This window comes from Chroicocephalus ridibundus, chromosome 14 (assembly GCF_963924245.1).
Source record: "Chroicocephalus ridibundus chromosome 14, bChrRid1.1, whole genome shotgun sequence".
Taxonomy (NCBI): domain Eukaryota; kingdom Metazoa; phylum Chordata; class Aves; order Charadriiformes; family Laridae; genus Chroicocephalus; species Chroicocephalus ridibundus.
In genome coordinates, this window is record NC_086297.1 from 1,074,973 (window position 1) to 1,101,954 (window position 26,982).

The 26,982-nt window shown below is 40.1% G+C and overlaps 1 protein-coding gene across 1 annotated transcript in view; it reads right to left on the reverse strand.

The window, feature by feature from the left end:
• Positions 1-26,982, reverse strand: part of PITPNC1 (phosphatidylinositol transfer protein cytoplasmic 1) — an 88,064-nt gene that overhangs the window by 24,377 nt on the left and 36,705 nt on the right. Inside the window, exons 2-5 of the mRNA XM_063352607.1 lie at positions 24,039-24,187; positions 20,086-20,174; positions 19,632-19,639; positions 7,928-7,999 (exon numbers count right to left, since the gene is read on the reverse strand). Of these exons, the coding sequence (XP_063208677.1) occupies positions 7,928-7,999; positions 19,632-19,639; positions 20,086-20,174; positions 24,039-24,187 (318 nt within the window). The remainder of the gene's footprint in view (positions 1-7,927; positions 8,000-19,631; positions 19,640-20,085; positions 20,175-24,038; positions 24,188-26,982) is intronic.

Sequence of the window (26,982 nt, forward strand, 5' to 3'; positions counted from 1 at the left end):
TCAATAGTTTCTTTTGAGGAAAATTTTCCAAAAAAAACCCCGGCAGGCGATTCTAACCTTAGGAAAGAAAGAGCACCCAGGATACCTCAGACATATAAGTGCTGCTGTATTTAAATAACTTTCCTTCGTTTTCTCCTGGCCTACAATGACACGTCCTAGCACATACTTCGCTGGTGACTTCTCTTCTCCTTATAGCCAATGCCAGAACAGAAAGTCAGGTTATGAGACAATGTTAAGTCAACAACAAATGTAACATCTGTTTTCTACAAGCTCCTTTCCCATTTTTCTTTTTATTCTATCTTCAGGCTAAGTTGCTGGCTTCAACCTCATTCAGAGGCAGCTAATCCAAAAGGTATCCGATGGCCGACGACCGCAGGTAGCCTGGTTTGGGCGTGAGCAGTACCGAGCCAGACCCAGCGGACACGCTGGTGGCATCCGCGCTGGCAAACTCCTCCCTCATCTCCGCTACAAAGACTCCCGTCAAACTGAGCCTGGTTGGTTTGGCTTTGTTTCATAACATATGATTCTCTCTTGCGATGGGTTTTTTTAGTGTCATTGAGAGCAAAGAATGTGTTCAAGGGATCACCAGCTGGAAAGTTGTTCGTCTCCGTCTTTACTGCAAAAGGGTCTTTTTACAAGTGGGGATACGCGAGGTTCGTGGTCAGCGGGCTGTAATAAGGCAGCTGATTACAGCTAACGCTAACGTAGGCAGGACATAACATTTCCTGTGGAAACAGCCAAATGACTGGTCAATTTAAAAATAAAGACAAGTTGTTAGAGATGAAAGCGATAAGGCGACCTATACGGAAAATTCAATGCTATAAACAAACAAGTTTGAAGATGAGTGTGGTTTTTTCTGGACGCTATTTTTTCCGTCCCTTGTGAGGCTCTGGGTGAGAGATCTCTGTTTTTCTTAGTTGTTATGCCATAGCCGGGTAGTCAGCCATGGCTGAGAAACGCAGCTGAGGCAGAGAAATGAAACAGGTAAGAGCTGCAAGACTTTTTTCCGAAAAAGCAGAGCACTACTAAATTAATTATAGGTAGGTAATATGGTAGCAAACGTGATTATTATCCCACGTGCTAAGTAATCAGACACCTCTGCCTAACTGCAAACTTAAGCCCAAATGACTACATTGTTCAACATACCGTGTGTAGATGTAATTTATTGAGATGAGAATTTCTACATAAATCGCATTTCCTCTTCTATTAAATTCTTCTTCGAGTTAATCTCTGTGCCTGAAAGTGTTGTTCTTCCCTCTCTGCCTCCCCATTTTCCCTGCCCTGTCAACAAAGCCAATAGGCGTCCCAACGAACTTAAATCTTGTCTTTGCGGCAGCTGGACATCTCAAGATGACATCGTAGTGGGATAGACAGGCTATGACATGAACAGCATGACAAAAATATCTTTAAACATCAGAATTTGAAATTAAATTAAATTTATCTCTGCCTTTCTCACTATTATATGGATTCATTCATTGTCTCTGTGCTTCAAGAAAATGGAAAAAATAGAGTATGCAGCTAGAAGAGCCTCCAAGCTTAGATGCATAATTGCAACATATCCTTTTTTAATTCAAATATTGATATTTCACTGAAGCTTTTGTGTTTTCTCTGTATTTTCTCCCATCTCTGAAACGTAGTCCAGCCATGCAACTTGCAGGTATTGAGCAATTTGTACGATGACAAGCGCTTTCTGGTTTTTTGTTTTTGTTTTTTTTTTTTTAAATTCTAATCTCCTTAGATTGCCATTGCCAGAACTACTGGCTAGTCTTCCATTTATTTTTACAGCATCCTTTTGCAGGTCGTGTCATCTGGTCCACTTTAACTCTCATTTTTCTGAAGGAAAATTTGGTCTAAAATAAAAGAACACCCACTCAGAGCTTCACCCATGGAGAATGCGGCGTGTAACTTTTCTGTAAATCGTGTTCCAACCTCAGTTCCCCCCCAAGTCTGTTAATTTGCTTTGGAGATTTACTTGGGCAAAGATTACAGGAATTGACCAGTTTCAACCTGTTCACTGGCTAAAACTATTTATGTGGACACAGATAATAGGGAGCAATTCTCCTATGGAAAACGGTTGAATCTCTCCCTGAGAGCAGTAAATTTGGCTCCCTGAACGCTGTGGGAAGACCACTGTCTGCCCCAGAGCGGAACTCACAAAGGCAGTTCCCTATTTATCAGCAGCCTTGTGCACTCCTCCTTTTTATCTCCATGTCACGACTCCTCTATTATTCCATCTCTTATAAAATATCTCATTTAGATTTGTACTTTCTGAACAGCTAAACGTATTTTTACGCAATTTTGTCAAAGTAGCTGTGCTTCCAAGACCATAACACACTATCAATAATATTTCCTGGGATTAGTTTTTTTGAAGTCACATCTATTTCAAGTGCTAGATCTCCTAATTAACTTCAGTAGTTCATTTAGAAAAATCAAAAAGTAGAGGCAGAACCATATTACTTGTTCACACTCTCTGTCAGTAGCAGCCTTATCTTATGTTCTGCGATAGCCATATGTGCTCGGTACACACGAGTTGGAGTTCTGTTCAACAAAATGAGAGCTCTTCACACAGAAGGAATTTTAAGCTAACCTCTCCGCTGCTTTGCCTGCATTTTTGCCTGTATCATACAGGAGCGAGATACTCAACACCATCATACAGAAAAGGTCCAGGTGCAAAGAAAGTCATCCCTATAAGTGACCCTCGCCTTCATCTGGACACACTCTGCAGTGATGCCCAGCAATCCTTCAGGGAATTTACAGCATTGTATCCTGGCGCGCAGTGAGGCTAAGCCGGGGCACAGCTGAATCCACTGCAGCTGAAATCAGGATTTCATAGCAGTTTCCTTAAATAGTGAATTTACATTTAATTTCCATGTGCTATATGGAAGTTTGTTAGAACCTAGTTCCATTTTACTAAGATAGGAGACAAAAATAGGGAAAAGAACCCACCCCTAAAAAGAGCAAAACTAGAAACAGCTTTTCTTCTTAGCTGGCCATACCTAAAATCTCTTTTACGTCAGTCAGATGTTTCACAACCAGCACTTGAGAAATACCCATTAAGGATGAAGTATAATGAATGCTCCAATACCGTATACTCAGTCACTTCTAGGGCTGCAGAATTGGACCTCACCGTCAGGAAAGGATTTTCTAACTTTAAATGATGGCACTGCAATCTACAGAGGTTGCTCATCAAATAAGATCTGCCACTCGCTGGCTGGTTTTAGCGTGCTCAAGCTATTAATGTCTCAGATGATACTGGCGTTAATTTATAACTGCATGGAACACAGAACTACCTCTTGTTTTCATTTGGCAAATGGTCATTCTGAGACGTGCATTTTCAACACTCTATTATCTTTGAAAGGCAAGAAATAGGTTGATAATATATTTTCCTCTTGATTGACAATGAATTAGCGCTGTAGCTGTGATGACTTTATCAGCATTACCGAGACACCCGCTTACAAAAACGTGCCCAATGATGCCCGTACTTTGTCATCTTGAAATATACCTCCACCTCAAAATCTTCACTCCATTACTCTTAAGAATAATATTATTCTTATTAATAAATATCATGGGCATTTAACAGAAGGAAAGACTACACTATTTTAAGATCTTGCATGTTATTATTTAACAATCAAGATCCAGCCATTGAGTTTTCCAAAGCAAAACGTTATGCTACAAAGAGCAAGGCACTGTTAAGTTTTACATACAGTGAATTTCCATTAGTGACAACTATGGGACTATTTTTACAAGCTGTTCGTTTTTACTTTCCCCAGACGCTATCAGATGGCAAAAATTCACTGCCCAAATATCAGCAGAAATTAATTCTGTGGCTAAAAAACAAAACAAACCAACAAAACCCCGTCAAACATAATGATCCTTCTGCAACGAATAAGAAAACTGAACCGTCTCTTGATTCAGTGATTTGCTCGAACAGCCTCTGCCTTCACTTTACCTTTGCTCTACCTTCAGCTGCAGACTGCTGCTTAGAAATCTTCAGCAGGACCAGACTGTGGCACGCCAGAACAGGCACGGAGCCGCAGCGCGCGAGATCACCGAGCATTGATTACAGGATCTACTCGAGCCACGCGCTGGATCCTTTCTTATCAACAGAAAGCCTAGGTTGGTGCATTCCCCACCAAGACTAAAAATAAACAAAATGTGTGTCTGTCGTGTGCACGGAAGTTGTAAGAATAGAGATGGAGAGAAAATTGAGACCATTTAGAATAAAATTAGCCTTATGTGACATAAACACTGACCAATCAACAGTCTGTTAAAAGAAAACATCTGCCCAAATAAAGAGGTCAAAAAAGGCTGCTCATGAAAACCAGAGGCTAATTTACCCACAAACAAGCAGTAACTTCTACCGCTCCTGCCTGGGATTTCTGACCATTTCATTAATTAGATAACCTTAAGAATTCTCTTGTATTTAACGTATGGTTTTAATATTCAAAATACAGACTTTGTGCATCTACATTCAAATTCTCTAATTGCTAATTTTTCTTGGGGGAAAGAAAGTGTGCAGCGAGCGATTAACATGCGCTTTCCTGGCGTGTGTGCGCTGAGGGAAGCTCTCTGCTGAGGCACCTGCGCCCCCCCCAGCACCTCCCACTTGCCTTACGCAAGCAGCTAAAGATGCAACAGGGAAGCAATATTTTCATGTACTTACAGACACCACCTACAGTGTAATTTACATTTTACAAGCCATTCTGATTTTTAGGCATTCCATTTTGTAATTTAAAATAAAAGTAAAATAAAAATAAAACTTCCCTTTAAACTGAGAAGTTTACTTTTTAAAAGACCTGTAAGGGGAAACCCTGAATGGCCCGACTCATTGGTCTAGTTTCCAACACTAGTAACGAAGCTCTAAAGCTGCAAGGTGGCAGTGACAATATTTGCCGTCCTAACACCTTCATCCAGCGCTGCCGGTTTTCCTAAGGAGAGAGTTGCCACGCAAACATCTAGATGCGATACAGCAACATCAGCAGCGCTGGGGCACTAGAAATCCAGCTGGTTGGATTTATGGGACTGCGCTACTACCCTCTACACAAGCTTCATTAGTGTTTTACCTAAATAAAGGGGGTTATGGTCCATTGTTCCTTCTGGCAATGTTTGTATTTGTGCAAATCAAGTGCAAGCTCTGACACATCGGGACAATAGTGCTTTAAGCACATTTAAAATAGGTTAAAATGGCGACAAAGTCTAAGACGTAGAAAAATCAAGTTCCAAAGCAGATATCATTATCTTTCACTAGTTTCTTCTATCATGACAATTGGCAAGAAAAATGAGGAGGATTTTTGCATCAAGATACACCACAGTAATTAGGTAGGATTTTACCAGACAATGCAACATATTAAATAAAATAATTCTAATAATATACTAGCCTGCTAAATGACAACAGGAACCCAAGAGCATTTATATTGCTTTCTTCCACTAGTCAACGGAATTAGATTTAGTATCCATATATCTAATTATTGTGTTTTACAATCAATATCTACTTTATTAGATAGCATGGAAATGAAGAACAGACCAGAGTTCAAAGATTTCAAAAAACCAGTTTGGTCTCACAAAATATATCTAGAAATAGTTGAGTTGAAACCAGACATGCATTATTACCCTCGTTACTGTAATATTAATATTCATTCAGTGTATTTTGCGTTACAACTGCAAAATTTACAGAAGTATTTTTTGGATTAATTATTTCTTCATCAGCCAAGGTTGACAGTCGCAATGAAGAAAAACAGAGTGTGTCTATGGAAATGGATGCTGCGCTCCCCGTTTTCTGACTGGGCAAACGTAGTGAAATTGAATCTAAACTTGACTGAAAAGAGGAGAATTAAACTTCACATTTTATTAAGTGAGGTTTAAGCCTGCTCATTGAGTAACAGAAACAGGACTGACGCTCAGCCCTGGTTCTGAGGTGTTTGGTTTAACAGAAGGCTTCCCTCGGGCTCGTATCGAGGACCCTGCCAGCACTTCAGTGCTGTACCGCACACGTCTGTGTCACCAGGCCGCTGGCACTGGATCCACGGCAAAGCACGTAGACCTTCCAGTGGTTTGCTGTGTTCACACCAGTGAATAGCAGAGCTCTCAGAATTACAAAATCATGGAAATTAAGGCTGGAATTCAGCCCTCTAATTCAGCTTCTTTTTCTCCTCTGGGGTTCAAGTAAGGGTCAATTAAATCTGTCAATCCTGCTAAATATTTGCCGAGTCTGTGACCCAGGTACCCCAGTAGAAAGGTAACATATATTACCCCACCGGCACTCTCGTAAAAATGACATTTGAAGAGCTGGATTCAAGCAGAGCAGAGATTCTTTGGTTTACATCACCTGAGTATCCTGCCTCTGTGCTACTTTCATCTTAAATTCACTGGTTGGGTACTATTCACGGCTTGATTCATAGTATTTTAGCCACAAAACTGACACACAGAAAAAAATTGAAAATTCACTGCTTAAGTAACTTCAGTTCTTCCTCTGTGAGGAGTCAGTACAGAACGTGTCTTCTCACTGCTGACAGTATAATGCACCAGAAAACTAGTCTGCACCCTCCTGAAACCAAAGGTGTGGGCTTGCTCTGAATTAAAGTGCTGCCACAAAGCAGAAGTGAACATTAAAAAGTACATAAATTACATCATGCTCATATAGTTGGTAATGTAATACACTTCTTTTTTTCCTCTCGCTGATCTGGGACTGGCTTAGACTAGCAGTGACTGAAAGTTGTTGGTGTCTGGTGGCCAATACACGATCCCTGTCATGTTCCCATTGGGAAAGTGACTGTTTGCCAAAAACATTATTCAAAATTATACCTTGTTCTTTTACAGGTAATTATTCTGCCATGAGCAGTGCAACAGCTGTCAGCCTTATTACCACGCAGGCCCGTGGCGCTTGGGGAAATGTACCTCCCATCTGGAGAACAGAATACTTGAACCTGAATACGGCTGTGGGAGGGACGCCCCTGGAAACCGAAAGGCTCTGCATCTCAGACCCCTTAAAATCTACTTTGCTGCCCTCTTCCTTCTCGAGTTTAAATACTCCTTCGTTAGGTCTCTGTATTTACAGATCAATTTCCCAGACATTTTAACCTGTATTTCCCGCTTACAAGAAACGTCTCGTAAATCTGCAACAAAGGACTGTTTAAAGCATACCAAAATGTACAGAAACGTATTTGTGTGTTGATCCACGGGTTGAATCCTCACACGCCTGGCTTTCTCTAACATGGTTCTTTTCTTGCAAGCCGTGTGACTGCTCTGCTCCCTGTCAGGGCACCAGCGTCTGCCTGACCTCCTGCCTTCTGTTCCTGAGCATCTCTCCATCAGCAGCTGCTGGCTCTCACTCCCGCCCTTCCTCTAGAGAGGATTTTGCTTAGTTAACTATCCTTTTCCTCTCTAAGCTCTAGCTCTGAGAACTTTGTAACTTTTGGTAAGTGGTTGCCAAAAGCATCACCTCAGTAGCCCAGCCATTGTTCCCTTGGAGTTGTTTACTGAGATCTCTCATCTCTGGCCATTGTTTAGTTTCCTGTTTGCTCTTCCTACCAGCTCCTCTGAGTTCAAGCCCCTGTGCTCAGAGAGAAGAATGCGGAACACATCAAGTGGAATACAATTACACCCCCCAAAAAAGAGTACTCTCTTCCTTGCTCTCCATAAATGTTCATCAGGATTAAATTCATATATGTAAATGTTGTTGTTTAGAGAAGGAACAAGCAGGACGCAAGATGCAGAAGGGAAGTTCTGTACATGAATCTTTCATCTCACGATGCTTTGGAGGTAGCTACTCTGCAGGCTGACAAGCTGCTGAGGAACAGGACACCCAGTAGGTGCAGAGACACCAGCCCATTCCGGCCTTTTCCCAGACTGAAAGGGCCACAGCCCCCGGATATCGACCACCATTAACTACAAGGATTAAATGAAATTCTGCAAACGCCATCATACTTACACTGTCATTGCTTCCTTTGTTGTCCTCGTATTTTGTCTCTATATGAATGGAGAATTTAGGCAAAAATGAACACTGCAACAAAAGAAAAATATGTTTGACATAAAAAATATGCCCTGCTTCATCAGCTGACATACGCGGTACATCCTGTTTGCTATCAGCTTTCTTATTTATTTCAGATTACTTCAAGAAAAAAGAGTAAATGCACACAGAACATGAGAGCAAAGGGTTTTATGATCCTGGAGGGATGTAGAGATTCTATCTTAATGTTGAATACTGTAACGAAGGTATAAATAAAGCAGTATAAGTACTCTGGAATGACCCGACACACTACTTCTCATGCTCACTATGCATATGAGTACAAGTGTCCTGAACGTCTTGTCATAAATTCAGTTCTCTAAGCTCTCAAAATCAACTAGATACTCGTCACCACAGGTTAGTCTGTCCCCCATATGAAATAGCCCAAGGACGCTTCGCTAGCTGCAGGTGCTAACCAGAAAACAATGCTTTGAGGTGTGAGGGGGTTTTTTAAATTTTCAGTGAGAAAGGAATTTTAGCATAATTTCCTCTTAATGAAATTAAGATAGATTATGAGCTGCTGGGGAAATTCCTTTATACTAAACCCAAATAAATCTTCAGATAATAATGCAAGAAAATTAAGAATGCACAAATATTTTTCTAGTAAAGATAATATTTCTGTATTTTACACAGGAATAAATTTATTTTTCTGTGGATTGCTTAATGTATTTGGCTTATTGAGACTAGAATTTATAATACTAGGCAACATAATTCCAGTGGAAAAAAAAATATTTCCAATATCTTTTCTTTAGCATTTCCCAGTTCTTTCAAATCAACTTTTCAGATAGGCAGAGCAGCTGCCTAACAGCTCTGAAGGATGCTAGTTCAGCGTCTTTACTATTAGTCATCAAGTCTTTTCTTGCATGAGGCTGCAGTAAAACCGAAGTGCCAGTTCCGTGTGTGATGCATCACTAACACCCTATGGCAAAGTGCCTTTGTAAAGACTGGGACTATTTACTGGGCTGTACGTACAGGTTACACAACGAGGACTTTATTATGCCTCAGTGTTCACAGTGCTGTCAGTCCAAGTTTGGACTTGATAAATTTTGGAGAGTTCTTCTAAGGAAGGGAGAGGCTGATGACTAAGGAAGGAGGTGATTTAGGCGGCCACCTGCGGGGCAGCAAAATTGAAACGAGAAGCCAGCTCCTTTGAGACTGCAGAAAATACTTCCCGATTCCATGGATATCACCCTACAAGCCATTGTTCAATCTTCTTCTGATCACGGGATATCTAGTATTCGACGAGCACATCTAGAATTAATAATTGTTGAAAAAATGAGAGAGTTTTGCCAGAATAAGGTTCTGGTGCCATGGAAAGCCTCTGGTCAAACTGCCTCCCGCTAACACAAGGAAACACTCCCATGTCACGTGTTGGTGCCGCAGATGCCCAGACCACACAGGCTTCTCCTCAGATCTTCTAAACGTTTTGCCTTTTATTACAGATTTCTGTGGAGTAGCACATTTATGAGTTTCAATCCAATCTGAACCGTGACTAGCTCTCAGCTATGCAACGTGTTCATTGAGTGAGTATGTGTGAGGCAAAAAAAAGAAAAAACCCAGCAGTATGTGAGTGCAGGACGGGGCAAGTTCAGCGAGAGATCTGCCGGTTCCTGGTACCCAGGTTTTGTGGGCAATTAAACATTTCCTATGTATATATCGCAGGAAGTGCTGGTTGAAAAATATACAATATTTATAAGCAGTCTGTCAGAACCGGGGATCTTGTAACACAAATTAACACCAAAAAAATCCAGATATTCTCCCAATTGAGGTTTCACCACATATCTCAGCATGTTGCTCCTTTTCTGGGAGACATCCAAAGGCATCTGCAAACAAAAGCATTAGCAAACAGAAGGCACTACAGCCAAAGAAGTTTAAAAAAAAAAAAGCCAAGGTTTGTCTTAAGGTTCTAATCTGTATCTCCAAAATTAAGCAAAAGGTGGACTGAACATCCTTGAACTATATTAGCTGGAAGAACAGGTGAATAAAAGGGGTTGATTAAAGGAATTCTATAATCAAACATTTCTAGAGTAAGAAAAAATATAAATGTGATACTACAAAAAACAGGGAATCACCCGTGAGACACGGGGACGCCAGCATGTCCTAACCCAATGTTTGATGTCACTCAGAGGATTCGTATCCAAACAGCACAAACCAACATTGTAGTTGTTCTGTTTGCAGGAGAACACGGAGGGTTGGAAAGTAAATTATGGCTGGAGGTGGATTGTGAAAAGCAGATTTAAAAAAAAATGTAACCTAACAACAGACATCATCTACTGCACAGTTTTTAGAGCATTTGGAAAATAACTACATTGGTGCTAGGGTGGTGAAAACAGGGGTTACTGATCTCAAAAATGCAGTATATGGCAGCCTTGTATTTTACAAAGATGTGTAACTACAGGGTGACAGTCCAGGTGTGCAGAGCTGACAACAGCCAGCCCTCTGCCTCTGGGCAGCCCCTGGGAAAGCAACCTCGAGGAAGCGGGAGGAGACCGCCAAGGAAGATGTTGTTTTATCAGCAGTTGCTAGTACTGCGTCCTGAACGCAGTAACTGGTACTGGACTGGCCTGAATAACAGCTTTTAGAAACATTTTCACTGAAAATGGTAAAGACGTGTGTCATACTATTTACAATATACTAACTGTTTAGAACAGATATTGGGAAAAGGGTTTACTAGCATTGTGTCTGCATATTTCAAGGTTACTGCTCTAGGCCATGTTTTACACACGTTAGTGGGTGTTAAGTATCTGCCCTCTTGATTTGAGGACCAAAATTTAATTTTCTTTACTACATAATTAAACAAAATCAACACCTCCTAAGTAAAATCTAGTAATTGATAAAACCAAAATGACGTCAACGATCTGTCCCTAGTGGAAGGGTGATCAAGACTATAATGCTGGAGCAGATCGAGTATCTAGGGCAGAGCTTTGCGAGTTTGCAAACTTTCACGTTCTACAGTCTGAGTCTAGTGGTTCGTCGGAAACCTCAGTGGCTTTGGAAACTGCTCTGCCCACGCTGACCTGAGCGGCTCCGGGCAGCGCAAATCTCTCAGCTCTTTTCGGTAGCAGCAGGGTCCACCACAGGACCTGGCACTGCTCTCATGGTCCCAGTGGCAGGTTTGAAAACTCCGTTGACAGAAGGAGCTTCAGTACAGCATCTGCCACATTCACCGCTCATACAAAGCCAACACCCTTGCCAATGCAGCGCCTCGGCCCTGGTTCCCACTGATTATGATCTGACTATAGAAGTTCAGTTGTTGGATGGAGTACATTTTTCAACACATAAAACCGTTTATCAAAATAGTTGCTTTTAAGTCACAGTTCCAGGTATAGTGGAGGATAAAAATGCAAAATATGAAAAACTTTTCTGCTGTTGATTTGAAGCATGGCTACAGTGTTAGAAGAAATTTTGAATAAAGCTAAATGCCAGATTTCCCCTTTTACCTTGCTATCAAAAAATACCTACTATTTTCAACCACTGCCTAGAGTTTACCAGCAATGAGTCAGATCCCGGTGCTTTGACATGTGGCCATTTCAGACCTTGGACTTCAGGCCGCATTAGGCTGCCCGTAGCAGCTCAGCAAACCACTGCCTGCACTGAGTTGTTGTTTCCTGTGACCCAAAATGTAATTAAAATAAAAAAAAAGATATCTTCTGGTCTGGTATTTCAAAAAAGAAACATTAAGAAAAGACTAAGGATCTTCAGCGTATTAGAGAAGAAGAATTACAAGCGCCATTTACCTCAAGCCACCTCACTAGAGAGCAGAAAGTCATTTTCTGCACAAAGCTACCAGCAGTCAGCCTCCCTCCCCGTGTGTTCCGTAGAAAGGCGAGGGCTATAACCATGGAATTTGAGGTTATAAATGGTAACATGAATTTACCCCAAATGAAAAACCAAAATTCACCAAAAAGTACTCCATTGCAAATATATCTCTCAGAAGCCCAGCAAACTGGCAGCCGCTGCTTCAGCAGCTGTGGGGGGTCTCACTGGCTTTCAGGAACACTTAGCAGGGTCCAAATTTTTGAACATTTCACAGAATGTGTCTCATGATTCATCAGCTGCGCTCTGACTAATTGGCAGAGGGCTCTGGCAGAACCAGAAAACTGTTTATGCATCATTCAAGACTTTATTATTCATCATGCAAAAAGTTGTTGGTTTTTTTACCCCTCCTTAAGTGGCTGCATATTTACTTAGCTGGGGATTAAAGCGTTATGCAACAGTCAGAATCAAACCGGGGAGGGAATCGTAGGGAATGAACCTTTTAGGAGATGTTTTTTTCCCAAGCACCACTCCTTTTCTGCTCTGCCTCCCCCGGGGCGTGTGTTCTTCCAGCTCCGACGTGGCAGCCCATCCACAGCCGAGCGCGCACAGGAATGCATGGGGCACTGCCTCCAATTTTCCATTTTACTATCTCTACAGCTTGCAAGGTTCCTCTTGGAAAAAAATACTGACAAACTGAATATTTAACCTAAACTTACACTTAAAGTCTATATAACAGGACAAAAACTTCAGACTCCTAGTGCCTTCATTGACAAGGTTTCTTTGTGTGAAGCTCCCAAAGGAGGCATCCTTTATATCGTCACCTCCAGATTTTTTTAGATGTGTTATAATCCAGTACACCTGTGACTCTCAAAAACAAATAAGGAGACTATTCTGGGATTTTTGTTTGTTTGTTTGTTTGTTTTAAACTTTCTATTTTTGGCACCTCCTTTGGAAGAAGCAGGAGAAGTTTAAAGCTCAAGAGAGTAACCTGTGAAATAGCCGGAGTCTGTAATGGTAATTACCACACGTAAGCACGGGTATTTCCAGATTAAAATAAAGTGAAATCAGAGCAGCATACGGAAAACACAGACGGCAGTTGCATTTTCAATTCACTACGGATAACCTCTTGAAAAATGAAAGGCCTATTTTTAGCATGATGATTGATTAGTGTTGCCATGGCAATAAGCAACACTTAGAAGAAGAGGGTAGAACCTAAGTATGCCAGAACACTTGCCAAAGTCTTAAAGAGACAGTCAAACACGAACGGTGTTTTACAACCGCGTTATGGAGAGGACTGTAAAAATCACCTTTGCATAGTAATTACGCCCGGGGTGGCTGAAGGAATTACTGTAGTTGCCAGTAAATACGTTAGGCAGAGGGTGACTGGGAAAGGTTCCTGTACCCTCGGTAACGCGCTTTGTGTGAGCGAGAGCTATTTCACCAATACCCCTTTAGCTCCTTTCGTTTGCCTTTTGGTTTCCAAAGAACTGCTAGAGACCTCATCACTGCACTTCTCTTCTCCTGCTCCTTGTGAATATTAATCCACAATCCTTGGGAGTTATTTTTGCACAGTAAAAATTAATCCCACTTTTTTTTTTTTTAAACAGAAGAAGCACCTCCCCCTAAACCTTAACATAAAAGCCTGAAGAGGCAGAGACTTCATGTAAATGCTCTCTTTCATCTCCCACCACTTTTCAGGCTGATTATTGTTTTTTATTATGGTCACATATACATTGTTTTGGCAACACAGGTGGAACTGGATCCTTTACAGAGCGATCTCCATGGAGCCTAGAGCTAAAGAACACGGTAACTGCTGCAATGAAATGACACTGGCCAAGCAAAATCAGATTTTTTTAATAGGGTAACTTCTAGATACCACATCCTTTGAATTCAAAATTTTTGGGCACTGTTTTGGTAGTCAGTGTGTAACGGGATTTCTTTATTGAAGATCAGAAATGTGGAAAAGACAAATGGAGTCCCTACTTCTCCTTAACAGGCAAAGGGAAAGCGGGGACTCTGGGGCAGCGGAAGGTCCCGAGTCGCTGAGGCAGGAGGGAACGCCCCACGGCAAGGGGCAGGGAGGGGAAGGGGGCAGACACACACACGGCAGCCCCCCAGCAACAGGGCGCACGTGTAAACAAGAAGTATGGATGGAATGGGAGGAGGGATGTAACACGGGAGGTTGCCAATGCCTCTGGACAATGGCGAGGACAGAATGGAGAGACCTGGATGTGGGAGAGAAATGAAAATCACACACGCGTATGGACAAACAATATGTCATCTCTACAGTTCATATGCAAGAAGGTATGTGAAGAACATACAGTGATGTCTCTATAGAATATTTCAAATTACAGTATTTCCTTTCGGCTAGAAAGAATTAAGACAGTTTCTTTAATTGAATATTCAAAGTTTTTTTGGAAAATAGCCAAATACCACAGTAGGTATTGACTACCTTCAGGATACTCTGGGCAGCTCAGCATGTGAGCGCCCAGAGCTGTATGTGATACAGATTACTTACTACACAAGCCAGCATCCATCTGGATGACAAAGTCGGAAGAGAATAGACGGAAAGGGCTGGGCAGGGTGATGGCAGAGCTTGGAAGATGTGACTCAATGAGAGGGAGGAGAATCTGGAAAGCAGGATAAGCACAGGAAGGTGGCAAAGAGCAGAAAGAGTAGGAACAATGCAAAAACAGGGCTTGGAAATAAGCAAGGGAGTTAAACTCTCGTAAACAAGCTCAGGAAGAAAACCACTATTTGTTTGTATTACATACAATAACTTGAAGATGAAAAAGTCAACTAACAAGTTGCCTCCAATCGCTATGAAACTCAGCACTTATCTCTGGTTTTGCCTTCCCTGAGGATCTCCCTCTCTGACACATGGGAACAGTAACCTGGTTATCGAGGAAGAATGGGAGAAGCGGCACGCACAAGTGAAAGTGACAGTCCCTGAATCAGAGAGGGGTTTGGGTGGCGTTGTAATAAGCCAGTGGTGGAAAAAGGGAATTCTCCCAGGCAGTTTGATTTACTTTGTTTCAATGGGATTAAGCCGTTAAATGAGAATACAGGTTTTTCTAAAAATATATTCTTCGTTTCTTATAAATATGACAGAGGGCCTTCCTTCTGCTAGGATCTCTAAAGGAACCAAACCTGTGTTTCACCAGAGTCATGTCACCAATTAGTCAGTCACCCCCTGAGTCTTCCAAACGGGGGGACGGGAGGGGAAGATTTTTGGTAGTAATTTTTTATTAGGCTCTAATCCTGCCATACAGATTCTGTTGCATTTTTGTTGCAGACTCTTCATGTGCTCAAGCTGGAGAAATGTTTGTGTACTGAAGACTGATGGGTTACATCCAAATTTCAAGCACTGGTAATCAGATAAAGAGAACACAGGAAAAAAACTCTACAGACTCCTCGCAGTGTTTATCTGAAACAACTCTTTTTCCTTCTCAAGCCATCTGATTATAAAAATAACAATTGCAAAAACATTCCTTCCAGATAATTTACTTCATGGATAAACCGGCAGCTGACTAAGTGAAGCACACAACATGCCTGTTCTCAAAAGTAATCAGAAATCAGCAGGTCAATAATGGAACATTTAGCAACTATCACTCTGGGGCCCTGACACATCCCAGTTGAAATGATTTTATTTGCCTCAGTCATTTGCTGCAGAAGAATTAGTGTCACTGTGATATATCATCAAAGGAATCGTTGTCTCCCGCTTTCTGTTCCGTAACTGTTTTTCATAAATATTCTCAATTTATATTCTTTTCCTAAGTTAATTTGAGACATTGGCAGGTTGAAAGAATGCTGTTTCTCCTTGCAGAGAGTAAAACATGCTGGTTTTAATCTTTATTTTGCTTTATATACTTATAATTGTGAAACTAACAATTGGCCATAGTTTATGCATAAAAAATTATTCATCTGTTTTACAATTTTAGCCCCCTAATTGAAATACTGCTAACAACACTGTTCAGATCAGACTGCAAAACTATTTGAAATTACCCCTGGTAAGCATCTGAATTGCACCTTCAAAGTCAAAAGAGTTTGCTTAAATTCTGTTTGGATTTTTCCTAACCTCTTTGTACCCCAGCTCGATAGCTAAACTTTGTTAGGCTCATTTTCTGTGTACTTTGGTCATGTGAATTTTTTGTACCGTGGTTGAGTCACCGTATTTCGCGATGGGATTATTTGTTTGCTTGAGGCTCCTCTCTTTTTGTCCAGAATCTCAACTGTCACTTGAACAGGTCAAATGGGTATTTGCTCTGTGCTGCTTATTGTCTGACAATATCCCGATGCAGGTAAAGAAACCTAGTTCTATGCAATCCTTTTTCGTTTGGTTTGCAATAGAGACAGGTTTGCTTTCTAGTTAATTATTTCTAATCTAGCTGGGCAACATCAGAAAGAAAAATAAGAAAGCCTCCTGAGAGTTCAGTCATTCTTGTCCACATATCTAAGAATAGCATAAATATTTTACATTAAAGATCACAGCATTTGCAAATGCTGTGATAAGCTGGCACAGAAGGGTTTGTTGAGAGCTGCAAGGCATCTTTCCTCTGTCCTCCGAGTGAAAAAAGCTCCAGCCTGTGACTACCAAAGAAATTCTTTCTGACCGCCAGCAGCAGCCATTCCCGAGAGCCTGTGGAGCTCGACGGGAGGCTCTCGCGGGTCCCCAGGTCCTGTCCCTAGGAGTTACTTCTCCAGGGCTCCCCTTCAGCTCTATCCCAAATACAGAATCGCAAATTTGTGAGCTTAACATCAACCTAATGACAATATTAAATGAGCTTACAAATAAAACTTAAACATTTATTTTAGCAAGATATCTTGCCAGGTTTTTGATTACAAGATCAAAACCGCAGCAACTCCCGTTTTACATTTAAGAGACTTTCTCACATGCAGTTCTTAAGTAATGCCCCAGCCACTAAAACAAGGGTTTGAACTTCACGGGAGTATCTCAATCTTTAAATAGTATCCCCAACTCTGGGTGGCTTCCTTTGGCTTCAACTTTGAAAGTATTTTTTCCACTTCCTCCTCCCTCTCAATGTCAGCAGGAAGCTTGCAAGGCTTAGCTCCGAGTTTGATACAGCATTTCTTGTACATTCCCCGTGTCTCATCTTCCTGATAGGAAGTCCTTTGTACCGCAGTTTAATGAGACCCTCCCCCGCAACCAGCAGAGTGGACATTTAAAAATGCTCTCCTGACATTACAATATTTCACGTATTACACACCACAAAATCATCCCTTGGGCAATACTTCTGTTAATCTCATTATCTTAAATGTGTCATTTGCTTTAGAGATTATTAATATGGTTGTCAAGTCTTGGTAGTAGACCTGCTGTTTACTGTCAAATGTAGGGGTTTGCTGTGTAACAAATACCATTCCTTAAAGCAGATGCCATCACAACTGGACACAGATTACAGGGTACTAACGTCATGACACTCCAATTTCTATTCCTGTTTCCGTGCACCTAATCACTCTTGGCTTTTTATACTACCATTGCAGAGAAGAGTATTCTGGAAATTATTTTCAATGCCTGCCAAGCTTTTTTTCTTAGAAGATGTCCTAATTTCATGTCCTTAACAAGGTCATATTTATGAAATCCATAATATTTCACAGGAAAACCAGACTGATGAAATTACTCTGCATTGAACCTCTGAATGCTAGTGTCATGTGCTTGAATGCAATTTCTCAAGAGCCTTCACATTTTACAACTGAAAAACCTTAAGACTCTCAGCAAGATTCAGGCTGTTGTTCACACCCTTTCCCAAATCACTAACATCTACTGAAATAAAACTACCGAGCTTTTAAGGTCCTTGCTCTTTATTTATTGTGGAACTTACAAGGTTAAGTAAAGTAAGGTGTGAACATACGACATAGCAGTATGTACTTGACTCGATAAGATTATGCTTTATTTATCCAGTTATTTATCCAATTAGAACCAGTTTTCCTTAAAATAATTTTAAATTTAATTCTTAGGGTGTTCCACAGACCCTTTGGAGGGAGTTTACTATCTTTAAGAATAGGGTTTCCAAGCTATCTTACTTATTTTGGGCAATGTCTGTGCGCTTATTCTTTCTTTCAGAATTCTCTAATGAATATAGAAGACCAAAATTTAGAGAAATATTCCAGACAAGGATAGGAATTATTCCCAGTGGTATATTTAACATTTTTGTTCTAGATTCAACAGTTTGAGGCAAAGGCACTTTCTCTATTTCCCTTGAAGATAATTTCATAGTCTATCAGCTCCATTAAAATGTATTTTAGATTTTTGTCTGAAGTACAGTTTCCTTATCTCATCCCAATATTTCTAGTTCTGTTTCGTTGCACCATGGTGAGTAATTAGTCCCCAGCTCCCATAGGCAGTTATACTGTCACTTAGTGACTGCTTTCCCTAACATCTGCATTTGTAGACTGATTTAATTTTTCTTTACAAGTCTCTTGAACCCTGCAATCATTTTGCTGATGCTCTTGAACATCTCTGTAGCTGCATACCTTCTACAGACCTTCACCGAAATGTGTTCCAGGTGTTGTCTCATCAGATTAGATAAAGATCACTTCCTGATCCCGATTCTGTGAGTACAGCATTGCCGTTTGGTTTTGACAATGCATTGCATTTCAAATTCAGACGTATATTTCTGTCTGCCCCTACCCCTTTAATCATTCCTACTTGTCTCTTTCAGTTAAAGAAAAAAAACACATTAAAAAATTCAAACTGACTTTCAGTTAAAGAAAAAATGTACAGCAGAGTATAAGTAACAGATATCAACGCAACATAGCGCATGTCATATTCCCAGCCTAAGACTAAACCTGCTATCAAAGGGTAAACCCTTAATTAATGTAAGCTGTGACAGGCCCTACTGAAGATACCTTCTGGCAAAACCAGCTGAGAATCCGTCCCCTCATTACTACCGTCCGTAACGGGACATTTGGGTTTCCTCTGACAGTCTAATGAATTTAAAAAAGGAACCAAAGCAGAATATCTAATAAGTATCTACAGTACCTATTGAAAAACAGTTTGTTATACTTTGGATTTCCAAACTTGGTCATCACAGTTTCAATTCTAAGTCTCCAGCTTTCAGATCTGAGCCTTTAAATCCCTTTATTTTTGATTTTTCACATTTATCACATTAAAATCTTTTTCCTCTCCGTATGCTTTACTGGTTTTCAAAATATCTGCACAAACATTTTGAGCACTGCAGAGTTAAGAAAAACAAGTGGATTATGTTTTATCTGCCGTCAGAAGTTCAAACTAAATCAAGGCAGGAGTTTCTGAAAGGTCCCTTTACCTGGAACTTCCGCACCATCTCCTCCTCAGCTTCCAAAGGTTGCTGAAAACTTACTGTATATTATTGAGGCCAGTACATTTAAAACAATTTTTCTCAGGATTTATGTGCTATATTTTGCCTTAGCTCTGCTAGAGGGAATAGTTGATTTTTCTGGGCACTGTGCCCAGGTTATGTTTAATTTTGTCTACAGATTGTACAGTTTCCCAGATACTATACCAGAGATGAGCATTTTATAAGTTAATAAAACAATAAATAAAATAAAATCTGTTCTCATGTCTCCACGTAATAACTGAAACCTTAAAAGCCTTGCCCTGTTTTATAGAAGCTTCTCTTTGTTACAGTCAGTGACTAAAAATATATCAAATTATTTTGAAGCGATAAAAAAATAAGGTAAATAATTTATAGGATCCCCACAGAAACGCTTCAAATTTAACCTTAAATTTTTTAAACAAATAGCTAAAGTAAAGTTCCACTACTGAATGCATTATGTATTAGTTATTTTTAGAAGAAATCAGTTTGGATTCCACTACTGTATTTCACATAATTATTTTATTTTTAGAATAAAAAGAGGAAGAAAAACTTACTGTGTATTCTGATTTCCAATGGTCCATTTGCAAAAAAAAGAATGATGAGGGAAAAGAAAAAAAAAAAGAAATGTGAAATAAAACAACAATGCAAGATCCTTACAGTAAACATACATTAATAAAAAAAATATTGTGTCAGATAATCTGCTGATTTACATTTGACTAAAGTCTGTGGGACAATGAAGGGTACAAGTCAGCACAGAATCTAAGCACCTGATGTTTTCTTTGCAAGGAAGAAATTACACAGATACAACACTCCAGTTTTACCTATCCGTAATTTATAATCTTTCTTTCCTGATATCAGTCAATATAAGGTGGAAAAATATATGCAGTTCAGCAGGAGTTGTTAAAGAAACTTGGTATCTGTGGCTCAGTATGAAACTTGGACCTTCTGAAGATGAGCTAAACTATCCCATAAGTACAAGGCAGTAATCATTTGTGCTTTGTTCCTTACCTGTGATTGTATAAGGATAATAATTCCAAGCCTTCTCTGTAACATAAAATATTTTGGGAACAACTGCTCTAGCCCAGCTAGGCAGTTTGCTGAAAATAAAAAGAAAATAGAAAATTAGAATATGTTATGACTTATGAGTATTGTAGAAAACAAATACTTCCAAACATGCTCACAATTTGACAGGTGTTTCCCGGGATACAGGATACAATTCCTAGACTTCACAACCGCGTTTTCGTCTCATGACCGTGCATTCTGTCTCAGCTTTCTCCACACGCATAACTGAAACCAAGCCTCTTTGTTCCCCTCTCAAAGGGAGCAAAACGGTGCCAGTGCAGTAACCTCTGATCAGATTTAAATTCAGGTTGCAGATTTCAAGAATTTATGGCCTCAAACCTTTGGTCATGGACGAACTCAGCCGGTTGGACCATACAAGGTGTAACGGTGTCCCAGGATCCCTAGCCACAGGGAGGCACTCTCTAACAAGAGGTCACCGGGAAATATGTGATTATGGTCCACTTTGATCCCAATTCCATTATTTCTTCTTAGAGACTATTTCTTCTTCCTCCATATTCTGTGCCAGCACACAAACCCTTCCATTCAACCCACCTAGCACGAAGATTTTCCCACACTCCCAACACCAACTCCTGAGTAGGAAGCTTTTATATTAAAATTAACAAATCACTCAAAACACCTCTGTGAAGCTGATAAGTAGTATTACTCCCATCTTGCTGATAGGAAAAGTAAATTACAAAAGTGAAGAGAATTAATGGAACTGAGTCGCAGGTCAGAGCTCAAGCTGTGAAGAGAACTTACTGGTGCAGGGGTACGACAGCACTGGAACCAGAAGTGAAAGCCATGGATACAGCACATGGAAAGCTCGTTAAAGGGTAATTAAATAATACTATGGAAGAGTGGGGGCATTTTCTTTACCACAGATCTCGGGTCTCTGATTTCCAGAACTCTGGTCACACAGGGTACCAAAGAAGTGATGAACAAACATACATTTTAAAAAGGCAAGTTCATGATAATTCATCTTCCAACCCTTTCATAAGGATATCAATTATCATCGCTGAAGCTGCCAGGAACAAACACGCAGTAGGAGTCACTTGAAGGAAGGCAGACCTTTGGAGACCACAAATGTCACTGTACTTCAGGGACTCAGCGCAAACGTTTGAAACGGCTATGTTTAGATAATGCGTGCAGAAAGTGGATTAACTTTCCATAATAGCAAATTTCTGAGCAAATACAGAGTTTGGATCATTAAGGCTTATTTAACCATGGTCTGGCTACACATAAATATTGTATTTGCCCAGAGGCAAAATGCAGACATTAGTATATTATCTAAAGATTCAAAGTCAAGTGCATTGACTTTTGCTTTTTGATGACATCGCTTAAAACCAGATTCTTTTCTTTACATAAGCTTTTACTGTGTCCAGTCTTTTAAGCAGCATTTTACATACTGCATAATAGACTTCTCTGTATCAGATCTTTTGTTTATTTTGTTAGCCTCTGTCAGTGCCTTTATATGACCATCTCTCTGCTCCCTCCCTTACTGCTGCGAAACTTTACTCTGATGCCTAAATAGCAAATACCTCAGGATGCAGACTTTCGGTTTCTGAAAACAATGCTCCAGCGGGAGAGAAGAGGCAGTAACCAGTTCTGAATGTAACTAAGGCTGACACTGAAACTAGAAAATTTTACTAGTAATGTCTTTATCAACATACAGCTGCTTATTTTGCCGTTTTTTGGTTATTGTTGGTTTTAGCGTATTTGCCTGTCCACCTATCTTTGCTGGTACGTCACAGCTCCAAAACAAATAATGTTATGGGCAAAACACACATTATCCTCAGAGTTGCAAGCGAGTTGCAGTCATGGACCCACATGAATTGTTCCAAGGGTCCACTCAGAGAAAGAAAATAAAATATTTCTATTTTATCAGCACATGCAGCTGTTGATCACATTCTCTCTCCTTTTTTTTTGTTTTATTTTATTTCTTCCTTCCCCAGATGAAGTTCAGTCTCTCAGCACATAGGGAAGAAGTGTTTCTTACAGGCATTCCAGCTGAAACCACTGGTAGGCAAGAGGATCTTCTGCAAGAATTGAAGTATTAGCAAGCAAGAAAAAATAAATGAAAATAACGCACAAATCTCTTCCAAGAAACCATCACTGAAACATATAAGCTCAAATTTCTTCAGGAGAAATCAGTCCAGAGCAAAATGAAGTGAAGCTAGGGAGCTCAAGTTTATTAGGGCGGTAGGCCCTGGAAGAAGAAAAGATGAGGCTGTAAGGAGTCCTGTTCCTCAAGGAGGGGAGGCAGAGGAGTTTTCAGCACACTTTCTGTGGCAGGATATCTCCTTGAGTGAAGTCTTTCAGAGAGATCCTGGCCTCCCAGCAAAATCCATAGTTGCCTGAAAACTTGCTGAACCTTTCCACAAAGCTTGAATAGTACTGCAACAGCTGGTGGCATTGTGACACCAAAACCAGAATCACGGAAGATTCAAATAGCAAATCTGGCGATGATCATCAAGGAGTATTCATAATTATCATCGAACTCACTAAACCTGACTTCAGACATCCGCCACAGCTTTAAGTAAACCGCTCAAGTTGTTGTAGGCACACAGGTCGTCTTTGTCAATGTTCGTACCCGTCTCTGGGTAAAAGATCCTTTGTTCCATTGCCTGCACTACCAGAAACTATACGCTTTCCAAGCACATCTTGCACATGCTTTCTAAGACACAGTCCTTGCGGTTTTTCTGAATTACCCTGAAGTGGCAATTCTGAATATGCTCTTCAGTGCTTAAAGCCTTATCTCTTTTTAACATGAAGGACAGAAATATCCAGAAACATAAAAAACCAAACTTCCGGGAGCTCTACAACAGGAACACATTTATTGGTTTTTACAAAGTCCTGTATCTAGCCTGTGAGAGAACAGACTTACAATAATATTAAATGTTGGCTAGGTATTTATTATTGGACTCTGTGTGTGTGCGCGTGCAACATTACTGGTGATTCAATTTAGCCTGAGTTAAGGTTAGATACGTCAGGATTGCAGTGGAGGAGTAACTTGCAATGTAGAAGCAATAGCTGTAGTGTTTCTATGCCCGCTACGAAATGCCGCAGAGTGTAAGTTTAATAAAACGAAACAGGCTCAGGGAATAGAACATCAGAAAAGCAGCGATATTCAATTAGATCAGCAGCAGTAAAAATGGGAACAGATTGAGCAATATATTTCATAGGACACAAAATATATATATATTTTAAAACATCTCCAGCCTTTGAGTGTGGAGGCATTGACCCTCAGGAGTGTAATTTCACCATAGGAAGAGACACATATTTCACTTTAAGAAATGATGGAACTTTTGGGAAACAAAAGCGATTTTTTCCATCGTGTCTTTAAACCTATTATTTTGGTACAGAAGGTCATCGTTCTACAAGCCTACTGGTCATTTGTAATGTCAATTAACTTTGCTGAGGCAAATCTTTTGTCACCAAAAAAAGGGGTACTGGCTTTGTGAATCATGAAATGAGAAACCCTTCAATCATTTTAGTGGCTTGGGTTTGATTTTTTTTGGGGGGTGAGGTGTTTGTTCTTTTTGCTTTTTAGGTTTTTTATTTGTTTCCTCCCCCCCTGCCCCCCGCCATAATTTTGGAGAATAGTATGGCAAACAGTTAAGTGTAAAACAAAACAAAAAAGTTCTGATTTTGAGTACATCCTTAACTTCAAGTTATAATTTTTTCTCTTGGAAAAGATACTCTAGAAGAAATGACAGCTAATCTCTCTATTTCAAGCCACTGGTCTATCCCACCTTCCCTCTTCCTGTGGCTACCAGGAAGCAGCATGTATTCATGGGGTCGTGTTCTACTTGAAACAGAAAGGCTATTGCCTGGAAGGGATATTCCCTGCAAATTTTTATTACAGCCCATGCTGAGAGAAACAGTTTTATTGCACTTGCCTGTTGAGATAGACCCGTTTTTCTGTTAGCTGACCGTTGCCATGGTTTGGATCTTCATAGGGTTCATTCTGCACCACTTCCACACCTTCACCTCGGTCACTCTGCTCATGGCTGTGCTTGCTTATCATGTACAGCTGTCCAATTCTGTACTACAAAGCAAAATCAAGAACAACGTATTGGCTTTATGCAAGACACGTATTCAAGAGCCAATGTCATCTATCCGTATGTGCAAATAAAAGGTAGTTCAAGGGTGAAAAACAGCATTTTGCAGGTTCATTTAGACCTATGAGTCACGGTCCTCCCATTATCTTATTAAGTCCAGGTTGTCATTAGTGGAAAAAAATAACAAAACCCGTGTGTATATAGATGTAAAAATTCAAGCCAGTCCTTTATTTGCAGACTGCATTTTTAAGTATATAAGTTAAGAAGAAATAAACAATTAATATACTGCTTCCACGCACTAACATGCAAGGGGATTTTAACTGAGCTATAAAAATTCAGTGGGACACAGAATTCTCCTGTAATGCCAACACGATGCCAAATAATGAAGCCCTGTAAAAAGATTCAGGATAACTATTGCTGATTCACAGAAAGAGGAGCTCCAGCTCTTAAGAAAAAAACCCACGTAGACTCTAAGTCCTTTGAAAAAGAAGTTTGAGATGAGTGATTTGGCAATATTATTAACGTGAACTTAAGCACTTAAACGATGCTTTTTCTATATACTGTTGAGTTACTCAAGAAGCCAAAAGCCAGGAGGGTTGACGCAACGTTGCTATCACAGAAGAATAAATTGTTGTACCAGCAATTGATTTTTTTCTCAGTATGTCCGCATCTACACTAGGGCTTTTGATTCCAGAGAAATATAACAAAACACACTTCCCTGAACCTTCATTAGCAAAGATTTTAGAGCAAAATCGTACTTTCCCACACATTTTCTGGTTTGAGATTTTATTCTCACTTGAGTCCTTTCCACATTCTTGAACATACCACGGTTCTTACAACAAATTTCCTTTGGACCTATCCAGTTTTCTCCATTTGGATCCCTCTTTCCCTTTAGGCATATACATGCTAATCAATTCAATCACATCATTCACTTCAAATACAAAGAACAACCTGTTAATTTAGAGAATAGCTGAGCTACTACACAAGCTGCCAAGTACTAGCTCAGCATAAGCAAACAAAAGCATAGTGACAGTCTGACCTCAGAAAACTCTATGAGATTCTTGTGGTTATTACATATTATAAACAGCCATCCTATCACATACTTTTAAAAGCCCCAAAAGCCCAAATCAAAAGAGCAATTAGCTGGGAAAAAAACCCCAAACTATCACAGACCTTATTAGCAACTGCCAACAAGACAGTCTTACTAAACAAAATAATGAGGAAAAGGATCATGGAGGGGTTCCTACAGAGGTTCTCAAATTCCACAGAATGCCGTTTCATTCTCCTGCAGCAGGGGAAGAGGCCACAAGAGGGTAAGAGTTTTAGAACTTGCACCTCGTAGGATCATTCGCTCAGGGGACAGGGATTTCCCTTCTCCTGGCGCTGAATGGACACCGGCTCCGTCCTTGCCAGCCATGCACTACAACAGTGAAGCAAATGATTTGCATCAGCTCAAAGGCACTTTTTTGGACAATTCCAAAGTACTAAAAATGCCACAAGTTACAAAAAGGTTCTTTAAGAGCAAAACGGTGCATGCTCGGGGCGGGGGGGGAGGTACGTTGGATCTATTTTCTTTTCCTCTAATCAAATCAGGTAATTTCAGAGGATTTTTTTCCCATTACCTTTCTTCAAACATGTCCTCACAGTGAAGAACATAACCCACTCTTAAAGCTTGTTTAAACTAATAAAAAAGATGTCTAGGAAAAAAAAAAAGAAAAAATACAGTTGTCATAAAACTAGCGAGTGTCATGTGGGTCGTGTCAATTAATTGTGAAAATGTGACCCCTGTAACATTTGGAAAAAAATCAGTACATCTCTGCATAAGTGCTGGCTATGCAACTTAGAAACGCCTGGAAATTTCAGTGTTATGCACATAATGTTTCTTCCTCTCCTTTCTCCTCTTAATTGGTGAGAACTGATGGGCTTTTTGTTTGTTTGTTTTGTTAGAATGATCATTCTTTCTCTTCATATCCTATATAACTTCGGAGAATCTACTCTCTCACTATATAGAAAAGTTCCTAAAACATCCACTGAAATGGTAAGTGGACTAATACTCTTTAAACAATTTGATGCTGGCACTATCTCTTGCCCATATATTCAGCTTTCTCATCTCTGGTACCTCTTTCACACAAAATGTCCCCATTTAAGAGATAAACTCTAAGATTAATTTCCCTGCTAATCCAGTTATCTACCTTAGTCTCCACTGAATCCTTTTCTTCTCTGTCTCATCATATTTAAACATTTTGTCCTAATCTTGAAGGCTCTGAAGGGCTGCAGTCCTCACACATATTTTTTAACTAGTTCCATGAAAATTTGTCTTCTCTTTTTCACTACTAATAAATGAATGCATTGGTACACAGGCAAGGCAAAGTTTGTGGATAGTAGTATGTTTTATTTGATCGACTAGTACAGTTGGAAAAAGGAGAATTTTCAGGCACATGAAGCTGTTCTTCACGTCTGAAATCAAAGCAACATACTTCAAAGCTGAATGCAAGTTGAGAAAAAATGCTTTGCCTTTAATTAGATAGGTATCAATTAGACCACCTGAGTGTAAAGATCCTTACTGCCTGTGGAGGGATAAGGGTGTTAGAAAAGAGGAAAGGTGATAAGGTGCTTATCTTCTAATGGAAAGAAAGCGATGAGTAATTTATAGCCTGTGGAACATGAAGAGGTTAGGTGAGGAGAGGGGAAAGGAATTACAATTTGCCATAAACCAAGTATTTCTATTGAGATCTTTGTTATCCCATGAAGTTATGACTTTTAGTTGCCATGGACAACCCTG